General features: G+C 44.2%; 1 protein-coding gene across 3 annotated transcripts in view; it reads left to right on the top strand.

Annotated features, from left to right (window-relative positions):
* Positions 1 to 814: 814 nt before the first annotated feature.
* The window catches only part of KCNMB2 (potassium calcium-activated channel subfamily M regulatory beta subunit 2), a 244461-nt gene continuing 223300 nt past the window's right edge, over positions 815 to 21975 (top strand). For all 3 annotated transcript variants that reach the window (XM_025196003.1, XM_025195999.1, XM_025195998.1), the window contains exon 1: positions 815 to 920. In XM_025196003.1, the coding sequence (XP_025051788.1) occupies positions 841 to 920 (80 nt within the window). In that variant the 5' untranslated portion in view covers positions 815 to 840. The remainder of the gene's footprint in view (positions 921 to 21975) is intronic.

Below are 21975 nucleotides of genomic sequence, written 5' to 3'. Positions count from 1 at the left end.
GGCTGGGAGGCAGCTTCCCTGGAGGTAGGACACCTTCCCCCACCCCTCAGAGACCAGGACCTAACTCTAATGCCCCCTGCCGGCCCAGGGCTGGCACCCAGGGGAGCCTGGAGCTCCCCCTGGCTGCTGTAGGGGGGCACAGCTGGCAAATTAGGCAGAGTAGCCGTGCACTGAACTGCTCCCCTTGGGAGCAAATCTGCTCCTGACGGGGAGCATGTGTAGACACTCTGCTGGGAAAAGCTTACTGCCAATAAGCTTTTCTGGGCATTTAATTGCACATGTAGGTGCACCCAAGTATAATAAATCCAGTTTAACTTCTTTCACTTTCTTACCCATCAGGCTTTTAAAAATCACTCCATTACTTGTCTGTTCATTTCCTCCCAGTCCACTAAATCTTTCAAGCCATGTAGTTATCCATGTGGTCTTCTAATAAAGAAAAAATGGAAGAATGTACCTTTAATAATTGTTGTCTCTCTAGAACTATGTTCTTAGGCCATCCTGCTCCTAGGTTATATTTGCATTTATTTGCTTACTAGGATTCAGACAACCCAGTCGCATCAAGCAGTGTCTTGTGGTTCAGCTCTAACACTAGAGAATGCCTGCTATAGGGATGAGGAAAAGTTATCACGGATACCGCATTGTAGCAATGAATTCTATTTCCAAAGGAGCCACAGAGACATCAACGGAAAAAGTTGGCAACCAGGAGGAGTGTTCTCTCCCTTCCTGTCTCTCGGTTGCTATTAGTGCCTGGTCTTTAGGGTGTAGTTTCCCTCTTGGGTTTCTGTGTTTGTTTTATGCTTTTCCTTTCTGTCAGGATACTTTCTGTGATTAGACAAGCTAATGCTTCGCAGCAGCAGAGAATCTGTGCTGCTGCGGGACAAGATGAGCCTGTGCTTTAAACATCCGAGAGACAAATGGAGGTAAGTGGAAAAAAATTAATCAAACTGCTCTGGGCTGGGAAGGTGGGGGGGAGAGGTTGTCAATCCGTTATTTGAAGGTAACTAACAAATCATGCGCTTGTCTCTTCCTAGCTATCTGCAGTGTTGAGAATTGTAACTAAGGTCCGGCCCTGAACTATGCCAAGGAAGCAATTGCTTTTGGGTTTTTGCTAAGGTTTATTCCTAAGAGGTTACAAGGAGAGAGAACCTTTAAATGAGGTTCCCTAAGCCTTCATGGTCGAGTTTAAATACATTTTCCCTTTTCCTCCTACTTGCAAAGAACCTCTGTATTTTCACTGCACTGTGTACACTGAACACTAATCAGACAGCTTATCCTGGTATTGTATCATCTTATATTTGGTCCACCTTACTAAAGCTATATTTGCTCAGTTGTATTGAATCCTATTATAAAGACGGAGTGCAAAGGGCAGTTTGTGGATGCTCAATGAATCCCTGTATCTAATAAAATAAGCACCTGCTCTGTTGGAAATAGCAATGTAAAGCCATAATGGCAACATAAAGTGAATGGTGTTAGTCATCCTATTTCATAATCCTATCATGTTGATATAGTTTGGTTCATGCAGGAGATGTTTGCAACTGTGCTGGACTTCGAGATAAAGTGAATGAGCTACAGCAGGTTAAATGTTGCCATTAGAGGGAATACCATATGCTACAAGATTTGATGAGGTAGGCTCCTGGCCATAAGATGTCTCATGTTTAAGCTATCAGTGGGTTTTATTTAAAAAAAAAAAAAAAAAGAAGCCCAGATACATTTAAAACAGGCTTAGCTGGACTGGTTTTCTGTGATGTGCACAGGTACGGTTTCAGCAGAGACAGAAAAAAGAGACTGTGCGAGTTTGTGGCTTTATTTATACACACACCTATTTGTGTACACACACACACACACACACACACACACACACTGAAGATAGATATATATATATATATATATATATTGGAGCTGGTTGAACAATGGGCAGCAAATAAATTAATTCAGAAACCATCACCTTTCTTCTGTTTCCAAAGTCTCTACAAGCAAATTAAAACTTCAATCCATATTTCCAGTATTCCTCAAATGATCCTAGCAAATCAATTCTTGTCTATATTTTGCATATGTGATGAGCAAAATTTGAGCCGTATTATATTATTTGCTTCTGATTGAACACATAGGCCAGGTATGGACATTACACAGAAACCCATTAGACATTAGACATAAGACATCACACATGAGTGACTGAAAACCAATCTAAACCTGTAACAGTACAGAAGTTCAAAGCACGTAGACTGGCTTAAAAATGGGGGAATCTGGATGGATGTTGTTTCAGACTTAAGTGATTTAAGTTAGACCAGTCTATTGAACATCTGTACTAGATCCCCTCCTGCCTCAAGTCAGGTTGCAGTCCCTCATCATCCCAGGCTGCTTTGTGGGACCCCGCTAACCCGCCCTTGCAGGGTGGCTCACTAGGTTCAACTATGCTTGTTTTTTCTGGCTGAATGGGGTCCTACAGAGCCAGCTGCAGGAAAGAGGTGGGGCTAGGGGGTACACCAGCTGTTACTGGTGGCTGGACATCCTGAGTCAGCCCCAGCCTGAGTCAGCCCAACTGGGGAGGGAGGGAGTGGCTGGCTGTGGAGGTCTTCTAACCCCTGCTGCCTGGCCTGCCTGGCCAGTGTGGCTTCTGTCCCCAGCCCTGGCCCTACCCCAGCTGGCTGTCAGCAGGGGTGGGGTGGTAAGGGGAGACAGAGGCCCCCACCTCATGGACCCAGCCCCCTAGACCCAAGCCAACAAAGCTGGAGGGAGCCCACATGGTTGGGATCTCCATTCCTTTTCCCTCCCCTCTACTGTTGCTGGCAGCTGGCTGTTCACAGGGGGCTGGGGAAAGGAGCTGTACTGTCCAGCCCAGCCAGCCAGCGGGGGGAAGGGGAGAAGCCCCCTCCACACAGCCCCTCCCAGATGTGGTGGCTCACATCTGGGTAGGCCAGGGTGGGGGCCTCTGCTCCATGCCCCCCACTGCCACTAAGAGCTGGCCACTGGTGGGGTGGCGGGGTTAGGGAGAGGGCTTGCACTGGCCAATCAGAGGTGGCCGCTTGCACAGCTGGGCTCGGCCTTCTCTGGCCTGGGAAAATCACTGGAAGGCATGCAGGAGCACCCTCAACCTGCTGGCCTCAGCCAGTGCAGGCAGCCTGTGTGTCCACTTCCTCCCCCCCCTGCCCTCCCCCAGGGGTGAACATCTGTTTTGTTTGCTTCCGACCTAACCTAGGGCACTTAAAGTGCAAAACGTAGACTGCTTCCACCTTGGGCTTTCTGAATGTCTGTACTTAGCCGTAGGGTGCATGGTGTGTTTTTACTTTCTGAAGGGTGAGCATAACACTTATAATCAAATTGCTGGTATAAATGCTAATATGAACTGCCAGCATTCAAAATTCACTTGCCATGACTGTCCCCCACTATTTGCTCATTGTTCGTTGTTGCGGTGTATTATTATTATTGCTGTTCTTTATTCCTAATTTCCACTAGAATATCATAGAGTGCAATCACAAGTGAGGAAGACCAGGGTTCATTCACTGAAGAAAATTAAATGATTTTGCAGCATTTGTGCACAATTCCTCCTTTCATTCATATGGGTGTAACAGCTCTTGGTGGTCCTTTTTCACCCTCTGTCTGCCTTGTCCTTCCAGATTTTCTGTGGGCCCAGCCCTGTCTCTTACTCTGCATTTATAAGAGGCAGTTAGCTGCTTTAGTGTAAAGCCGGTACATTTGCCTGCCTCTCATCCCTGTATTAGAATAGCACCCAAATGAAACAAGGGACAAATACGGTGCTGCTGGCTGGGCAAATATTGAAGTTGATGGACATTTCACCTGGGTAAAGCACACAGGATTAGCCTTCAAAGTGTGCTTGTGATCACACACATCTGTTTCAGAGAGGGGATTAAGAGTTAAACTGTATTTGACTTGGCAAACCCGTGCCTGAAGGGGTGAGTCAGTCTGCCCAATGCAGCAGCCAAAGCTAGCGTTGACCATTTGCTTTGCTTTCCATCACACGTTCTTCCTCTTCAACAGAGGCTTCCAATATGCTTTTTGTTACAGCTGTCTGCCTTTTCTAAACTGCACTGAGAAAAAAGCAATCATAGTTCAGGGCTATCAGTCCTCTTTGGTAATGAGAGAAGAAAAAGTAAAACCTCAGTATGGAAATCACTAATAGAAAGATCAGGAGAGAATTGGATACTCTCGTAACCTTGAGCCAATGATACAAAAAATGAAACTAAATTAGCCTTAAGGCTAACATACAGCTAATAACTTAGCTGTGTGGACTCTGGGACCATGGAGCCTGTTTGATAACATATAATATTCTCACTGCCTTTGCTGTATTTACTCCTGTTATACAGACTAGAGTCAAGCCTGTGGTCTATATGAAGGCAGGGCCAGTGCAAGTTTTTTTGCTGCCCTAGGCAAATAAAATAAAATTTGCAAATTTTGCAAAATTTGCAAATAACATTTGCAAATTGGAGGGGGCTGGAAAAACAGCACTCCAGGCTGCATTTCTGCTGCCCCCAGCAGTCGCCTGTGCTGCCCATGCAGTTGCACCAGCCCTGTCTGAAGGGCCAGATCCTGATCTCATTCACAGAGGCCTACAAGAAGATTTATTTCATCTAGGTTAAGAAAGTTACATTGTAATTATTCTTTCCCGTTCTTCTGTAGTCTCAATTAAAGTATGACCCATTGTTATAAGAGTTTGCCATGACTTGGGGGGAAGTTAAACTCCTCTACCAAGTCCTGCGCTTGAGTTTTCAATAATCCACCTACATTTCTATAAAATGAGAAACTGTGTAATCGTGGAAACTAAGGGTTATAAAAAAAATAGTTTACCAGCTGTCTAAATGGTATCTGTGGAAAAGACTACACAATACAAAACAACAACCACCTTGTAAGATAAAGGCACTTTGGGACTCAGCAGGGAATGAAAAGGAACAAACAGCAGAGTGGCCAACTGAAAGAAAATTAAAATACTTGATTGACCCCGAAGGATAAAAAATAATAATTATAATAAAATACTTTAAAGCACCTTCATCAGACTGCACACCAGAAGAAGATTTAACTGGTCACCATGGCAAAATAATAAAGTGGGATATTAAAGTCAGCAGGGAAATGAGAACAGAAAATATCTTAAAAGAGAACAAATGAATGAGACAGAAATGCTAAAGATTTCAAAAGCAAAGCAATGGTAATTGTCAAAAATTCAAGCTGATGACCCTCCATTCAGTTTGATTGCCTAATAACCAATGGCAGATACTTGGGAACTGGTTTAAGTTTTTTTTTAAGTTATTGCTTTAAGATGATGTGAGGTGTTTTCCTCCCCTGCCAGCTAGTCATAGAAAAAGTGTGTCTTTCTTATAGTGAGGGCTGTGATGTGTGTTTTGTGTGATATCAAACGGGTTGACACGTGCCATATCATACATTAACATCTCTCCATCTGATGCAAGTTTCAAGCAAGAGATTTTGAAAAGCAAGCGTCTTTGAACTGCTAATTATGTTTAACAAAGAGGAGATTTCAAGAGTTATTTTGTAATGAGCTATCTGCTTATCCCTGAAAAGAATCATGTCTCCCAGGCTTCCTGAAAATGCATTGCAACAAAATGATTATTATCTATGTACAGCTGCCCTTGTGTATGGTGCTATAGAGGCAAGTGAAAAGGAACAGGTGACCACAAATAGAAATAAATCTGAGTGCAAGGCCTAAACAATGGCTCAGCTTCAAGAGGAGTCGTGGAGAGCCCTTGACTCAGCCTGATTAGGGAGTAGTGAAACTAGGCCAGGACAATCTGGGGAGCAGCTGCCCCTGGTGCCAAACTTGGGGGTGAGGAGGAGGGAGGAACCAGCTGCTGTACCTGGCAGTGGCAACAACCAGTAGTCACCACTGCCCCTGTGTGTGCCCATAGTGCCCAGCTATGTCATTGCACCTCTGGGTTAGGGTACTCTTCTTGGCTGAAGAAGGCATAAAACTACTCCCACTTTCCAGGCAAGTTTTCTAAGCGCTGTGCAAAAGGCTGTCACTTCCTCCTCTGGCTGTGTCTTAAAAAGAGTAAACCCCGCTCACTTCTTTGAAGGAATATTTGCAGGCACGTACCTGCAGGATCCACCCGGATTTGGAGTGGATACAGCACCCCGCCCCCCCCTTTACAACTTTGAGTCAAATGCCTATGCGCCAAAGAGGGAAGGGAGGTGATGCTGGGAGTAAAGTCATTTTAAAATTGAACAGAGCCTGCTGGGAGCTAATGACTTTCTAATGGCTGATAACTTTCTGGCAACTTAGCACAAGGAAGACTGTGCATGCTTAAGAAACTGCAAGTGAGCATTTCTTGGACCAGAGCAAAAAGATAGAAAGCAGGCATGGAGCTACAATGCAGAGTTCAAAGCAGCAAAAATGGGTACTGAAAGGGAGGAGCGCTTACAGGGAAATTAGGAGTTACTGAGTAGGCAAATAAGAAGATAATAGGAGATGTTAATTGTCACTGAAATGGTAAGTTAGTTAAAGCTGAACTTGTGTAAAGATTGAGCCCGGTCAGATCATGGTGGCAGCAGCAACTCCCATAAAACCAACAAGTTCCCATAATACTTCTGACTTGTGCCTTTTGCACTTTTCCTGAACGATAGTGGCTATAACATCACCCCAACTCTACCATTTCCTACTTGCAAGCAACTGGAAACTGCTTTGGGGTATTGCACACTAAAGATCAGCCAGAGTGATGGAGTGCTCTCTTGCCTGTGCCCTGTGCTCCAGGGAAAACACCATGTATCTGGGTCCATCAAGGCAGTTTTCCTTAAGCATTCCCAGGGATAACTGTTCTACTGGCGTGGTTTAGTACCCGCCAAAGTGTTGGGGCTTAAAGCCCACTTTATGGAAACGGGAGGCTCCTCCGTAGCTTGCTTCTGACACCATATGGCTGAGGGCAGGCAAAACTTGGGGGCATCTGAACCCCAAGCTCAGGCTTGGGTCTGCATGTAGGATGCCTGCCAAAAGACTTTAGAAATATCTGAAGCCCCTGGTGGGGGTGGAGGATGTTGGCTGGTTGTAGGGCCACTTATGGTCCTGGACTGACTCACGGATTTGGACTTGATTTGGCTGATTTGGCTTGAAATACAAAAAAAATCTTTAAAAAAAAAATGTTCCCTGTGCTCCAGATTTCCCATTGGCTAGCTTTGGGCAGCTCCCCAGTCAGCGCGTGGCTTTTTTGGATCACCCTCCTGGAGTACCTAACTCTCTCCATGGACTGTGGAGGGAACCTGCGCACCTCGTCGTGGGTTTTGGATTCCACTCTAGAGGCCAACTCCCCAAAGTTAGGCGCTGCAATAGTAGGCATGCGAGTCTGTACTGGATCTTTTGACAATAGTCCTTCTTAAGTGAACTGATGACTGTGCAAGCAAGGTTCTCTGGGTAGCTGTGATATCTTTTATTAGACCAACTGAGTAGCTGGACAGAAGTTCTTAGCAAGCTTTTGGGCACCATCACCCTTTGTCAGGCAGAGGGAGTCACTGCTGGTCTGAGACTCCAAGGAATGAAAGAAGCTAAAAGTGTGACAGGATGCCAGTGAGGATGTAACTAGGTGGAAATTAGGAACACAAAATGTGGAGCAGGGAAGGGAGGGGAGCAAAAAGAGTGGGGGGAAGCCAAAGGTAAGTCAGGGAGACTCTACTGTAGTAGTTTTCCAAGGTAGAAAAGAGGCTGTCTGTGAAAAAGGAAATAGCTGGAAATTAGGAAGACAAAGGGTAGAAAAGGAGGGGAGGGGAGGGGAGGGGAGGAAGTGGGGAAAAACAGAAATGTAAAATGTCTGGTCTGGCAGGTACCTGGTGAATCAGATGTCAGGTTGTAATGTGTCATAAAACCAATGTCTAGATTGAGTCCATGATTTCTGGTATCCAGTAGATTTATGAAGTGCAGTTCATAACCCTGCAGGGTTTCTGTTATTTATGCAAGCCAAGCAGTCGGACTGGTTAGAGGTGAAAGCTTCCCAGTATAAGCAAAGTAAAATATTAGCATTTGCTACTTTACCCAAGATCATTCAAGCTTATTGTAGTGTACCCCCTGTCATTCACCTGGAGCGGGGGGAAACGGGAAGTGAAGCAATGTGATTCATAGATTTCATAGACATCGGGGCTGGAAGGGACCTCAGAAGATTATCGAGTCCAGCCCCCCGCCCGAAGGGCAGGAAGTCAGCTGGGGTCATAGGATCCCAGCCAGATAAGCATCCAATTTACTCTTGAAGGTGTTCAATGTAGGCGCTTGAACCACCTCCAATGGCAGGCTATTCCAGACCTTGGGGGCTCGGACAGTAAAGAAATTCTTCCTTATGATGGATTCATGATGGATGAAAACCAAGAGATGAGGGTCCTGGCTGGTAAGTGCTTAAATGTTTGGGTTAAGTACTTACCAAACATGATGATTATCTGGACCTTATCTAAAGGTTTGAGTGTTGGTGGAGGACAGGCTTACAGCCCATCAACAGATTGCTAGGCAATCCCCATTATGCAAAAAGGAGCTTAAGAAAGCAAATTCTTTCCTAAGTTCAAAAACAGCCCTAAAAATAACTTGTCTCATGGTATTTTGGAGCTACCACTGAGGGAGTAAAATACAGATGCTGAAGACAAGCACTGCTACACTGGCTCAGGCAAAGCTGCAGCCAGCTCAGCATCCTGCTCTGACAAGAGCCAATACAAGAGTCCTTAGAGAAACTTCCAAGAAACTACACAGTGGGCAATTAGGAAATAAATGGCCTGTAAGGGAACTTTTAATTTTAACTCCTGTCAGTTAGTGGCTGATTTATACGTCCAAGCATAATGGTTCATCTCCCTCCTGTCAAATTATACACAAAAAGCATTAAGTTAAAACATGCTAAGTTAAAAGAAGATGACTTCCATGGTAAAGTCAAGAACTGGGAAGTCAGGAAATGCCAGATGTAAAGGATACATATGAAGTAACTATGTATTTGATCTGGGCTTTGAATGCAGTAAAGGCCTTCTGGAAATACCAGTATATGATCATATTATTAAAGCCTGTGTTGTAATACAGTGCCCAAAAGCTTGCACAAGTGATCTTCAGGCTGGCGCTTCCTAACTGTCTGTTGTCTGACACAGCAGAGAACTTGAACTGAAATCACTCATTCCTGGCATGTCCAAGGTTCCTGTGGAAATCCTCCATCTAGCAGCCTCTCTCTAGAAACAGAAGGTTGACTGGCAGGCATAATAGACACCACATCCCATCGTAGCCAAAAGTCAGGCACCATTTTCACTGAAAACCATGGAAGCTTTGGCTTGTCTCTTGTGTTGCGCTCCTTCTTGCTTACCCTTCTTCTGCCTAAACGAAAGTCTCATTTCTTCTTGTGGTTGTCCTGCTTCAACAGCAGAAGAGGAGGATGCCCGCACCCAGGTCATCACAGGGTGCCTAGGGCAGTCTTTTGAGAAGTGTAAATGTTGGTTTGAATCTCCCCGGACTGAGACTAATGTCTCCCACTTCCCGAGAGAGTGCTCTAACCACTATGGTGTTATGCAAAAGGTAATCACCGGGGGTAACATCTGCTCTCCCTCCAGCTGTGATTTTGAATAGAAGAGTCCTTGGCTGCTATGTCTGTGCTGTCCTCAAGGTTGCAGGTGTGCTCAAAGCACATCTGCAAAATCATGCCCCACAGGGCACTTAAGCTCTTAGCCACCCAGACCTAAGCCCCATTAGGATATAAAAACTAGGTAGAGTAGTGCCTAAGGAGCTGGCAAGCAGTGGGATGGCTAGGAGCTAGGGCACCTTGGGCACCTATACCCATGAAGGGAAGCTGCTCTGATGCACTGTAATTACAGTGCATTGGAGCAGACTTGATTAATTGAGTCTACTGGAGCGTCACGGGTATCAGCATCCCCATACTGAAAAAATGGCTTGTTCAATGAGTTTTAGTTAAAGTGCCCCTGCCACCATTTTCCCGTATGGGGGCGCTGACACACATGGTGCTCTGGCTGCTTTAATTAGAGCTGCTCTAATTAAAGTGTCCCTCCTCCCCCCATTCACAGAGCATGTGTATAAACACCCCTGGTCTCTATCCCTGCTCTGGTGGGGGGCGGGGACTGGTGCATCCTGGGATGATGGAAGACTGCTCATTCTATCTCCATGAAGCAGACTGAAGTTACCCTAACACGAGCTAGGTAGCATAGCTAGAAGTAACCCTCACCTGAAGTAGCCTCACTTTGAGACTCTCAGAGGGCACTTAACACAAGTTAGCATGCAAGGATCTGTACATTAAAGCTTGTTAAGTGTCCTTAGTACGGTCTACGTGTAATATGTAAATTCACCTTACGTGTTTTGTTTGGATCTGACCCTGAACGGCTGCACATGTGCAAGAGCATCAGGCCCTCGGCATCCAGGACTACAACCCGCCAGCTCAGTTTCAAGCAGATGAAGATCTGCGCTTGCAGTTCTGAGCTTTTGCTATGTGCTGTTAGCAGTGGCTGCTGCCTTCCAACTAGAGACATGGAGATAGAGTGGGCAAAATAGATATCCCTTGACACTCTAAGTGCTTTAAAGATTTGGGATGAAAGGTACCATTCAGCATGAGCAGGCTTGTCTCTGCTGTCAGCTACAAAGGTATTATTCTATTTCAGGGGAGTGCACCCAGGCTTATCCCAACATACACTAAACCAGACCAGTCTCTTTCTTGAATGCTTCAAATCTTGATCTTTAATCTATACCCAAAACAGGTTGTAACCATTATTCTCTTTCTAAAAAAACATAAGTGTTGTGTCGGATTCCACATAAATGTATGGGGCATGAGTCTCATTCACAGTAAACTCTCTTTCCAGCAATGGAAATGTTGTGAATTTAATGAGATTCAGGCTCACTGACTTTAAAGGAGCTAACTTATACCAAAAGAAGTCAATCTTATTTCAAATTGTCCGTTCCTATCCTTTCTTCTGCTCTCTATATATTCTCTGGTGGTATTCAGTTCTTCTTTTCTGCCTAACTGGAAAAGCTTTGAGATGTTTTTAGTTTTATGAATAGTTAAATTCAAATATTGCATAGCTGACAACAGCCAGGAATCAATTGTTCTTCTGTTGTCAGTGATGTGACACTCAAAGATGCTTCGCACTGCAGTCAAGACTCTTGAATGTAGCTTTAAATATGCTTGTACCCTTTGTATCTAGAACAGCTATTTTCATATATTAACCATTTATACCCCTTGCCCCATCCTATCAACTATGCAGAAGTATTTAGGATTTTAGTTAATTTGGCTAGGATTAAGCAGTGGATAGTGTTTCATTGTTAAAAAAAAGAACTATAGTTTGATAGGTGGCAGATGCTGTGCATGCATGTATCTATTTATCTGGTATTGACTTCTTTGAACACTGCAAGGGGAGTTAGATTAATAGCACTTGACATTTTCACAGCAGACAAGTATTGTAATACATTTTTCTATTATTTTAATTTGCAGAAAACTTTTCCCTGCCATATCCAATAGGTGGCAGCACTTCATCCACAACGAATTGGAGTCAGAAAAACTAGGTATAAACAGAAAAAGTCCTAGCAAGGATGTTAGGGTGTGCTGTATGCTCTTTCCACACTGTTTTAATGTATTATAACATACAGGTTAGGGGTGTATCAATATCCAAGGAGTTTAAACTTCATCCATAACAATTTCAGGAACGAAACTCAAATGCAAGGTGTGGAATAAAGAGAACAAACTATCCAAGATAGAGAAAGAAGAATTGGCATCCTCCCTTCTTGCTGCGTAAGCTTGTACACAGTGTTGCCCCAGGTGTCACTGGGGTAGAAAGTAATTGTGTGAGACAAGCAGCGTTGTGGAGGGCCATGCTGGTGTACCCACTGAATCTAGACAAGACACTAGACTGGAATTCAAGAGACGTGCGTATTGCATTAGCTCTTGCTTCCCTTGTTATCTCCCTCTTTCTAGATCACCTCAAATCCAAGCTCTTTAAGACAGAGGTTTTCTCTCACCATGCACTGAACAGGCATCAGTTCAGTGCCTAGCACAAGAGGCCTTACTCTTGACTTGGGGCTGCTGATGCAATTAAATTGCAACTAAAAAAACTGTAGTACCAGTTTGGCCAGGAAAGCACCAGCACAGCAGCTAAAATGTAAAAGGAAGCCGATGGGTTCATAGTTTCATAGTTGGTAGGGTCGAAAGGGACCTGAGCAGATCATCAAGTCCGAACCCCTGCCATGGCAGGAAAAAGTACTGAGGCCAAACGACCCCAACAAGGTGTTCATCTAGCCTCCTCTTAAAGACCCCCAGGGTAGGAGCCAGCACCACTTCTTTTGGAAGTTGGCTCCAGGTCCTAGCCACCCTGACAGTGAAGTAGCGCCTCCTGATGTCTAGTCTAAATCTACCCTCTGCCAGCTTGTGACCGTTATTTCTTGTCACTCCTGGTAGTGCTTGGGGGAACAGGGACTCCCCCAATGCCTGCTGGTCCCCTCTGACTAGTTTGTACCAGGCCACTAGATCCTCCCTCGGTGTGACAGAGTTCTTTCCTAGAAACTCTAAAAGAATGTACCTTGGCAATAAAAGGAGACGGGAGTACAAAGGATTTGATGCGAATAAGGCTTATATAAATTAGAGTTTGTAATGCCTTGTTACCCTAAAGAGCTACCAGAGAAAGCCATTTGCAATGGACTAAAACTGTGTTTTTCAAAAGCCCTACACACCGACTTCTATTAAGGATCATAAAGATAATTGTCAACATTAATAAAACAGAAGCATAATCTAAGTACATACCCAACGGAGCAGCATGTTTCCTTAGAACTCAGTGTGCATTTATGAATGCAATAAAACCCCCAGATACTACAATTATAGGTGCTCAGTATATTAGAGTAGCTAAACAGAGCTGATTGAACACAATTAGCTGAATATATTATTTTGCAAGTTTTGTTTTGGTTTTTTTTATTGAATGCATTACTTGACTAAATCTTTGGAGGCATTTCACAAGCTAAACAGCCTCACAGTATTAGGGGAACACTATTTAACAAATAACTTGCACCCCAGAAGGAAAAAATCATCAAAGAGTTTTACATTAGATTTGTAGCAGGGCTATTTTGACTTGGGGTTTTTCTCCATCCAGCTCTGAACTAGGCAGCCTGAAATACACAGCCTGCCTTTGTCTGTATTTTTATGTGTCCAAAAAGCTTAAACTTCTTCAAATAACAGAAAGGTTTTTTGGGGGGAAAAAAATCACATATTTTTATCTCTTTCCAGGAAAAACCATTTTGCATATATTAGTTTTAATGTTGTTTAAATGCAATTGATGTTTAATCCTCCTGTTTCACTGACATTACATGACCTCATCTTTCAGGTGCGGGAGCTGACTTCATTAGTGAGTTTGCAGGCATAAGTTATAAACACCAGTGTAAGATCAACAGTCACTGATCCCAGCCTCCAGCTGAGTCCTGGATACTTTGATCCCTCATAAAGACTGATGTCAGCACTTTAAAGCACGACTAAGGTTAATACATTTGTTAACCCAGCACTACTGATGATATCCTTGACCTGCCTTCCTTCAGTCTGTTTAAACCCCATGAGTTTCCAGGGACACAAACCACTTAGCAATGATGATACTATGCCGAAAATAGCCAAAGTTCTAAAGAAAAATTAGAAGATACCCTTTTTTTTTTTTTTTACTTGCAATCTTACTTTGCTACTGTTATTGGGCAATGTGTCACTGGGTACTATGGATAGCAAACTTTGAACCAATGGGAAGCAGCTTAACTAAGCATGGATAAGAAGGCACCAGCCTCAAGCACTGACTCAGGAAGGGCACCAAAATCGCTCCCCACCCCTGCAGAGTCTGCACCCCAGCAGCAAAAACAGCCCCACAAGATTGTTCTTGCAGTAGCAGCTGGTGCACAAAAACCATGCTGCGACTTCATTTAGACACAGAGCCGGGACAAGCAGAGCATGCAGTGGCAGGAGCAGCCAGAGGGCATTTTTGGGTGAGATCTCCTGTGTCCTCCCACCCTTGAAACCTGCTCCTCTTCCTGCCCCCTACGACACTTGTGCAGGGTTTGCCCTGGGCCCAAACCCCAGTTGTTATGCCACTGCCAAGTGACTGCAGTGCTGTACAAGGCATAGACCTCCACTGACTTCACCCTAGGATAACTGAGATGAGAATCAGTTGAAAAAAGTGAGCCTCCTTGGCTCCTTGATGACACCCTGCTTTGGAGGAAGGAATTATACTATTAAATATTAATGCACTTTCTCCACGTTTTCTGACTTACTACATCCTCCTCCCACTCTTCAGTTCCTGCCTAATATGTTGGCTTGGAATAACCTTCATCTTCTTATATGGCAGTTGCTCACTTTTCCTTCACCCAGGTACCTGTTTCAAATGGCAGCTCTGCAAATAACTATTTAGTTCATTGCCAGTTCCAGAAAAATAAGGGGAAAATTGTTTCTGGTTGCCGGAAAGAGAAGAGGTCTGGGAGATAATTTTGGTTTCCTCAGCAGCTCTTGTTCTAATGTATCGACCAGGTGAGAAACAAGACTACAACAACTGGCATGGTGTATATTACTATGATTTAATGCATAACCCTAAATATGAAGCATGCCTTCCAGACCTCTCTGCAAAAAATTACCCAAAGATGAGGGAGGATAGGCATGCATCGTAGTTGTTCTTCAGTTGAAGCTTTTGTTCACACAAAGAAAGGCTTTAACTCTTTGACCGTGGAGGAAACCTTTAAAAATTTGAAGTGTGTGAAGAGATGAGAAACTTCTGCCTGAGTCTGCAGACAGCCTGAAGCAAAGGCTGCTGCACTCAGTTCACTGGGTGCTAACACAGATGGCAAAGAATATATTTAAACCAGATTGTCAACTCTTTCACAGCTTTTCAAAGTATGTAGGAAAAATGGGGAAATCATACAATAAAGACCTATATCTGTATTTGTATATTTAATGCTATACTTCATAGAGAAATATTCAGGGACATCTTTCTTGTGTTTCCAATTAACCAGAGGTACTGTCTTTGCTGCTCATTTTGGCCAAGGACAAAAGTAATTGGTTAGAATAGCAAATTGCCTACCACTCTTGTAAATTAGTGTTGGAACATGGATGTGTAAAGCTCTATACATATGTTAGGAGTTAGTTCCTATGTGTGGGGCAATTAATTAAGAAACACAGGACTTTAACAATACTTGGCAGGGTTATATGTGCAAAGGGATGATGTATATTAATTCTCTTCAAAGGGAGATTCAGCTTTCACTGTTGTAATCCATCATTTTAAATAAATGTGCTGTGATATGTAGATAATGGAATCCCAAGTACACAAGCAAGTACATTGACTTTCACTATATAGTCAATCTACAGCTTTCTCAAAGAGAAACATATACCTCTAGCTAAGACATTTTACTTACTTTCCTATTACCTTGACAATTATTCAGAGTTACTTAAACTTCCTCTCCCATTCTTTATCCATTGTCCTTCAAAGCTTTGAACAAGTGTCATTTTGCAAAACTAACCTTGTTAGTGCAGAAAGCTTTGTTTTGGCTACTGCTGGGCAAATACTGCAAAAATACCGCAAATATTAATTCCAGATCAAGTTCACCCCTGTGTAGAAGACCAGCACAGACTTATGCATCACTTAAATCCTCATTTGCACCTAATAAGGATGACTATATAGGTGTGAATTTCATCTAAAGGGCAAGTCTGAAGCTCACATATGCATATGTGAAACTAGCTTTCAATCCTCTATCCCAAGTACAAATAGCACTGTAGCTATTAGGGATGTATGAAGCAGGTCCTATTTGAGTCGGATTTGGATTTGGCCTGAATCAGGGACAGGGATTCGATCTGTTGATTCGGATCACTGTCCATGATTTGATTTGACTGAATCCAAATCTGAAGATTAGATGCCGATTTGGAGAATCAGCTATTCGGACACAGACACAGCTTTAAATGTTTTTTCTACATACCTCGAGGTACCAGCGTGGCTTGTGAACGCTGTGCTGCTGGGGCGCGTCTCACAAGAGTGCGGGGGGCCCTCCACATGCTCAGCAGCGAACCGAGAAGTGGACCAGACCCAGGAGGCACCAGTCGCTGAGCCAGGAGGGAATGGGGGGGTCCCCCGGCGCACTCCCCGGTGGACCCAAAAGTGGACCGGAAGTGCTTCTGGTCCACTTCCAGGTCTGCTGCCAAGTGTGCTGGGGAGCGCCCACACTCCTGTAGGACACTCCAGGCACCCTAGCATCGCAGCATTCATGAGCCGCCTGGTACCTAGAGGTATGTAGAAAAAACATTTAAAGCTGTGTCTACGTCCGAATCCCCAAATCTTTCTGAATCAATTCAGACAGTTCCGATTCAATTCAGAGGGATTAAAGGGTCCTCTGATTTGATTCAGATTCAGAGATTCGGCCGCTGAATCTCCGCCGAATTGAATCAGGGGCCAAAGCTTTGCACAGCCCTAGTAGCTATGATAGCATGATGGTGTTCAGTGTGGGCTAAGTTTAACCAGCTTGCAAGAGGGTGGTTGTGTCCTGCCATGAGCTCTTTGCACACTGAGCTCCAGCATGAAATGCATTGACAATGGCTGAGGTCCTGCTCAATACTTCAAGCTTAAACCGAAGTTTGCATTGTTTCTGCAGGCATACAATTGTCAAGTTCACTGAATCATGTCTACTGCATGTGCATTCAAGGCTTTTAGAGGCTTCAGTTAGGAGAAGGAGAGATGGATTTAGCAGTAGTGGGCTGCACATCACAAAGAAAATCATCTTGACAAAAAGCCTATATTTGAGCAACAGTCAAGACTTCATCTGGCAAGAGAATTTTCATCTTTCCCCTGCAGTCTGTCTACAGATCTACAATCCCCAACTGTATACTGGGGTGACTTAGGGTTTATCTGACTAAAAATAACTAAAAAATATGTACCACTGTTTCCAGAATTTCAGTGGGCTTTTCATCAATCCCATGTGCCCAGATTACTGCTCTATTTTTAAAAGAATTCCCCCAGGCTTATTATTTTTGAGATTCTGTGTAAAAATGAACAAAAACACAGTCCAGATCCAGATTCACATGTTGTGCCATTGGCCCATTTCCAATGGAGAGAGGTAAGGAAATTCTTTCTTCAAAAATCACAATAACTTTGGAAGGATACTTCCTCTTTCCCACTTGACAGTCTTAAGCCAAATTTTCAGACAGTGTCCCTGTGAACATACAGGCTGAGGCCATCTGAGATTGTCTCACTAGCCATCCGTAACTTTGGGGGCAATGTGTTATCAGTGGGACACCACGCTCTGGAGTTCATGATGTCCTTACTGACCTGATCTCTGAGAAGCAATGCTAATTAGCCGGGGTACAGCGCTGTAATGACAGAGCTAAACTACTTCCAGTCTCGGAGCTAGCATGGGGCATCTCTGCACAGTGCTGCCTTGCACCATACTGGCATTTCCAAGACATCCTTCAATTTGGTTTTAACATTAGGGAAAGGTTAGCAAGAAGGGAGGTTAAGGGGTTGGATTGAGAAGAGCTGGGGGTTCAGTTCCTCACTTGAGTATAGACTTCTTACATGACCTTGAGCCAGATAGTCCCATAGCTGTAAAAAAGTAATGTTATGTCATTCTGCCCTGAAACAAGAGATTTGAGTGGGATGTGAGAGGAAGCCTTGTTAAAAGGCTATTATTATTTGTAATATTGTAAGCCCCCAAACCCCCAGTTAACATCAGTATTAGGCACCGTACAAACACAAATTCTTTGGGGAACAGATTATCCAAGTAGACCAGACAAATTGGAAAAAGGTAACAGCATGAAAATGGAGACAGTGGTTATTCCTCTTTCATTGCTGTAGCAGTTGCATGTAGCAGAGAGCTTGTATTTGAACAAACTGAGCTAAGCTGAATGAAGAATTTATATATTTTTGTATCATCTACCATTCTGCTGTTGCTCCGCTATCCAGATGCGATTCATTTGCAGACTCAATGGTCATATCCTGTAGGTTATTGTTAAATTGTTTATTGACGCTCTTAATCCCTGGATTGTCAGAGCTGACGTGATGATTTCGGACAACACTAGTGCAGTCGCATGAGAATAAAAAGTCTGGACTGGATCAGGCAAAATTATAACCCCCATGAACCTTTACCTATCCCCAGACCTATTTGAAATGTTATTTGTAACCGTCTCCATTGCATCAGCCACTAGACCAATGATTCTCACCCAGGGTGCCACTTCACACCGAGGTGCAGTTGAGATCCCTTTAAGAGTGCCATGGGGTACCAGACAATATAGCACTGGTCAGTGGGCAGACACCTGCCCATGATTCACAAGATAAACCCAGAGATTTCAAATAGGAATCTGTAGTGTCAAAGCCATTCTGACCTGTTATGGTCTTTTTGAGTTCTTTGCAACACAAGGCTTGCTCTATTTTTTTCTGCACTCAAGAAATGAGTGAAAGGTAGGAGCTGGTCATTTCTGGGGGGTGCTTTGAATCTAACAAGGTGTGTCTTAAGTCTAAGATTTACAACCACTTCACTAGATTCACACTCAGGAAAGATGGATACGACTCAGCCACTAGCTGGCTATGTGCCTGAGCAACTTCCTTCACCTGTGTACACCTCTGTTTCCCTGCCTAGTCTCTGCCTGTTTTTCTGGTAGACTTTAAACTTTCTTTGTAATCCTATTATGTGTCTGTACCAAGTGCTGTGCAATGGAGCCCCTTCCTTTGTTGCAACTTCTATGTGCCTCAGTAATACAGCTCATAACAAAGATTAGGAAATGCGCAGAAAAAAGGCCTCTTAAACTTCCAGGCCTCTTTGATGGCCTCTAAGGGTAACAGAGGGATTAATTATAGCAGTTAGAAGCCCCAAGTGCATCATTTTAGAGCAGTGCTATGATGCATATTTCTGCCTCAGTTTTCACTTCGCTCTTAAAAACTAACCATTTATTTCTATCCTCTAAGGATACTCCTAGTGAGATGGATGGACTCGTAGCAAGACTGTACCATCAAGAGAAAAGCCACAGTGCACCTCAGTTTAAAAAAAAAAAAAAAGCTGAATCTCATTCAATAATTTCCCAAATTTATAACCCTCAGTAGCATCATCTCTGTAATCTCCCCTAACATTAGTTCAGAAAACAGCTTTTCATTTATAGCGCTATCACTGTAGCAATCCAGAGAGCATGAGTTTTTATTTCTACTGTGATGTTCCAACACTAATTTGCAAGAGTGCTAGGCAATTTGCTATCCCAAACAATTACTTCTGTCCTTGGCTGAAACAGGCAGCAAAGACAGTACCTCTAGTTAATTGGAACGCCAGAAAGATATCCCTAATTTTCTGTATATGTCTCTATGAAGTATAACATTAAAGATGTTATTAACATTCAATTTAACTTGTACAAAATTAAGCCAAAGACTCTGCACTCGCAACGAAGCACGAAGTTCATTGGAATTCATAGGATGTGGTGTGCTGAAAGGTGTAAAAAGAAACGCTCTCACATACCTCCTGTATATGACATTTAAAAAGCCAGTAACATAATATTTCGTCTGGTTGCGCATCATGACACACAAATACCATTTCCTTGATTAAAGGAATCAAACCTAAATTCAGCTGTAGCAAGGTAACCTACATGAGACACTAAATTCACCTGTAGCAAGGGCGCATCTACACAAGACGCTTAATGCGCAGTAGACTAATTCTACTGCGCATTAGCGCATCATGGCAAAAGCTGTGCTAATGCGCAGTAGAATTAGTCTACTGTGCGTTTAGCATCACAAAAAGACCATGCACCATTGCTACTGTGCATTAGCACCAGCGACTGTGCATATATTAGAGGTACTAAACTTAATGCACAGTAGCAATGACACCTTAGTGCACATGTAAATGTGCCCAGGGTTTAATAACCAGCATGTAGAAACTAGGATTCTGCTTATGCTATTTGCAACTGTAAGTGAATACATTTGGCTGATAGACTCATATTGCTGCATATACTGAGTTTCCCTGCTTTTCAGGTAGCACCTGAGGCAGCATGTTGTTAAAAAGACCACAGCTGGTGAAGCTAGTTGTAATGTTCACCCCACCTTCCCAAGAAGGGCTCGCTTTGCTTTTAAGGCAAAGAAGGGAGGTTTAAAAGCTAGTTTCCTGGCTTTCATATAGACTCCTGCGTGACTTTGGGCAACTCATTTTGGATCAGCTCCTAATACCCTTATCATAGGAATAACCTGATTGATTCCAATCTGTATCGACACCTGAAAATATGGATAAGATTGTCCTACCTGATGGGGGGGGGGGGGGGGGTGAATAATTCAGTAATAAATGTGATGCAATCGGATACCAACGTGAGGGGTGCTACATAAAGAAATGCCTAGCTTGTCCTTGACAGAGCAAAGGGAGGTTGTCAGAAAGGAGGAGGAAAGTCAGAAAGGGCTCCTGTAGAGCGCGATGAGCAGATCTAACCATCACGTCTGAAGTGAGTGCTATTGAAACAGCCATGTCAATTGATGATCAGCAGGGGGTTAGGACCTCAAGAACCGCTGCTGCTTCTGCCAAGGCTTTAAAAATAAATGTTGTTAGTCACTTGCCAGCCAGAACAAACAAACAAGCCGCTCTCTGCCTTGTGCTTTCACTGCTGTGAACATTATAGCATGTCCAGCAGTAAATGACACAGTGCTAGGCCAACGTGTGGAAGGAGCAGCTGCTGGCATTTTTGTGGTTCACAAAATGGCTGTAAACACAGCCGTGCTCAGTGCAAATAGTGTCGGAGGGAGACAAATAAAGTGATTAGCATCTAACCACTAGCTCCTAATGGAGTCACGTTCAGACTAGACGGGCACATTCCTAGTTAATCTGACTTTTCTGTTTCCAGCACGCTGATCACCATGTATCTATGCATCATGGCCATTCATCACATGCTCCGGTTTCTCATCTAAGTGACTGCCAACAGTATTGTGACCGGCCCAGCACAGATACCTCCCTCCCTCTCTTTCCACATCTTATTTTTTAGTTGCTGCTGGCAAAGAAAAGGAAAGTGGCTGTGTCCTCCATGACAACAGCAGAACTAGCAGCTTAATCAATGCTGGGCCTTCCCCCTGCCTACCTCTCTGCTGTTCCTGTTTGAGGCAGTAGAAAAGTCCCGATGTGCCCAGTCAAGCAAAAATACAGTTCATTTACCAGCAGGTCAGGATGCCTTCAGTATCCTAGGCACAGAGACCATGCTGCCTCTAGTTAGCAGAATTGTGGGCACCATCTCTCTACAGATCCATCAGAAGGATTAGGAGCCAGAGCCATCAGTACCAAACATGCCTCTCAGCTGCAATAGCAACAGTAGGAAGCTTTTACCCTCTATGCTGCTCAACCATAGGTGGGAAAACATGACAAACACTTTATAGGTATGTCGCATATAAATAGAGTCCCCTGGAAGATTGGGCACTACATGACAGACCTTTTCAATGACTGTGTACAGAAGTTTAGGCAGTCTGTCAGGGAGGTGCTCTAACTATGGTGCTTTACACAAAGTGCCATGAGTTAGGGTGCCATTGAACCCAACAAGCATTTGCCTGTTGGGTGGGGAGTGCTCAGAGCCTGCCTGCACTGGACTAGGCCAGCAGGCAGGGGTGCTCCAGCAGCTTCCCAGGCAGCTGCCAGACCATCTTTCTCCCTAGCCCCAGCCCTCTCCAGCTGGCAACCATCAGCAGCGGTTGGAGGGGATGGTGGGAGAGGGAGCCCCCCACCATGTGCCCCCCCAACTACACCTGCTCGGGTCTCAGGGGGGAGAGGTTGGGAGCCAGGCCAGGGCTGCACAGTGAAAGGGAGCTGCCTTCCCCTTGCCCCCCACGTGATTATCTTGACAGTGGTAGCCTCATGGCTGCTGCACCTGGAGCTGGGGTGAGGTGGAAAAGAGCTCCCCACCACATGTGCCCCCTCAGTTACCCCTGCCGGGATGTTGGAGGGAGCTGGACTGAGCCTGAGAGGTGGTGGGGCTCAGTTTCCATCCTCCTGCCCCAACTCCAGGTGTTGCAGCCATGAGGATGCTGTTGTCAAGAGTCTTGGGCGGGGGAAGAAACAGAGCTCCCGTG

The sequence above is a fragment of the Alligator sinensis genome, unplaced genomic scaffold (assembly GCF_000455745.1).
Source record: "Alligator sinensis unplaced genomic scaffold, ASM45574v1 scaffold301_2, whole genome shotgun sequence".
Lineage (NCBI taxonomy): Eukaryota > Metazoa > Chordata > Crocodylia > Alligatoridae > Alligator > Alligator sinensis.
Note: the sequence above shows the minus strand (reverse complement) of the source record. Positions and strands in the feature narration are given on the sequence as shown.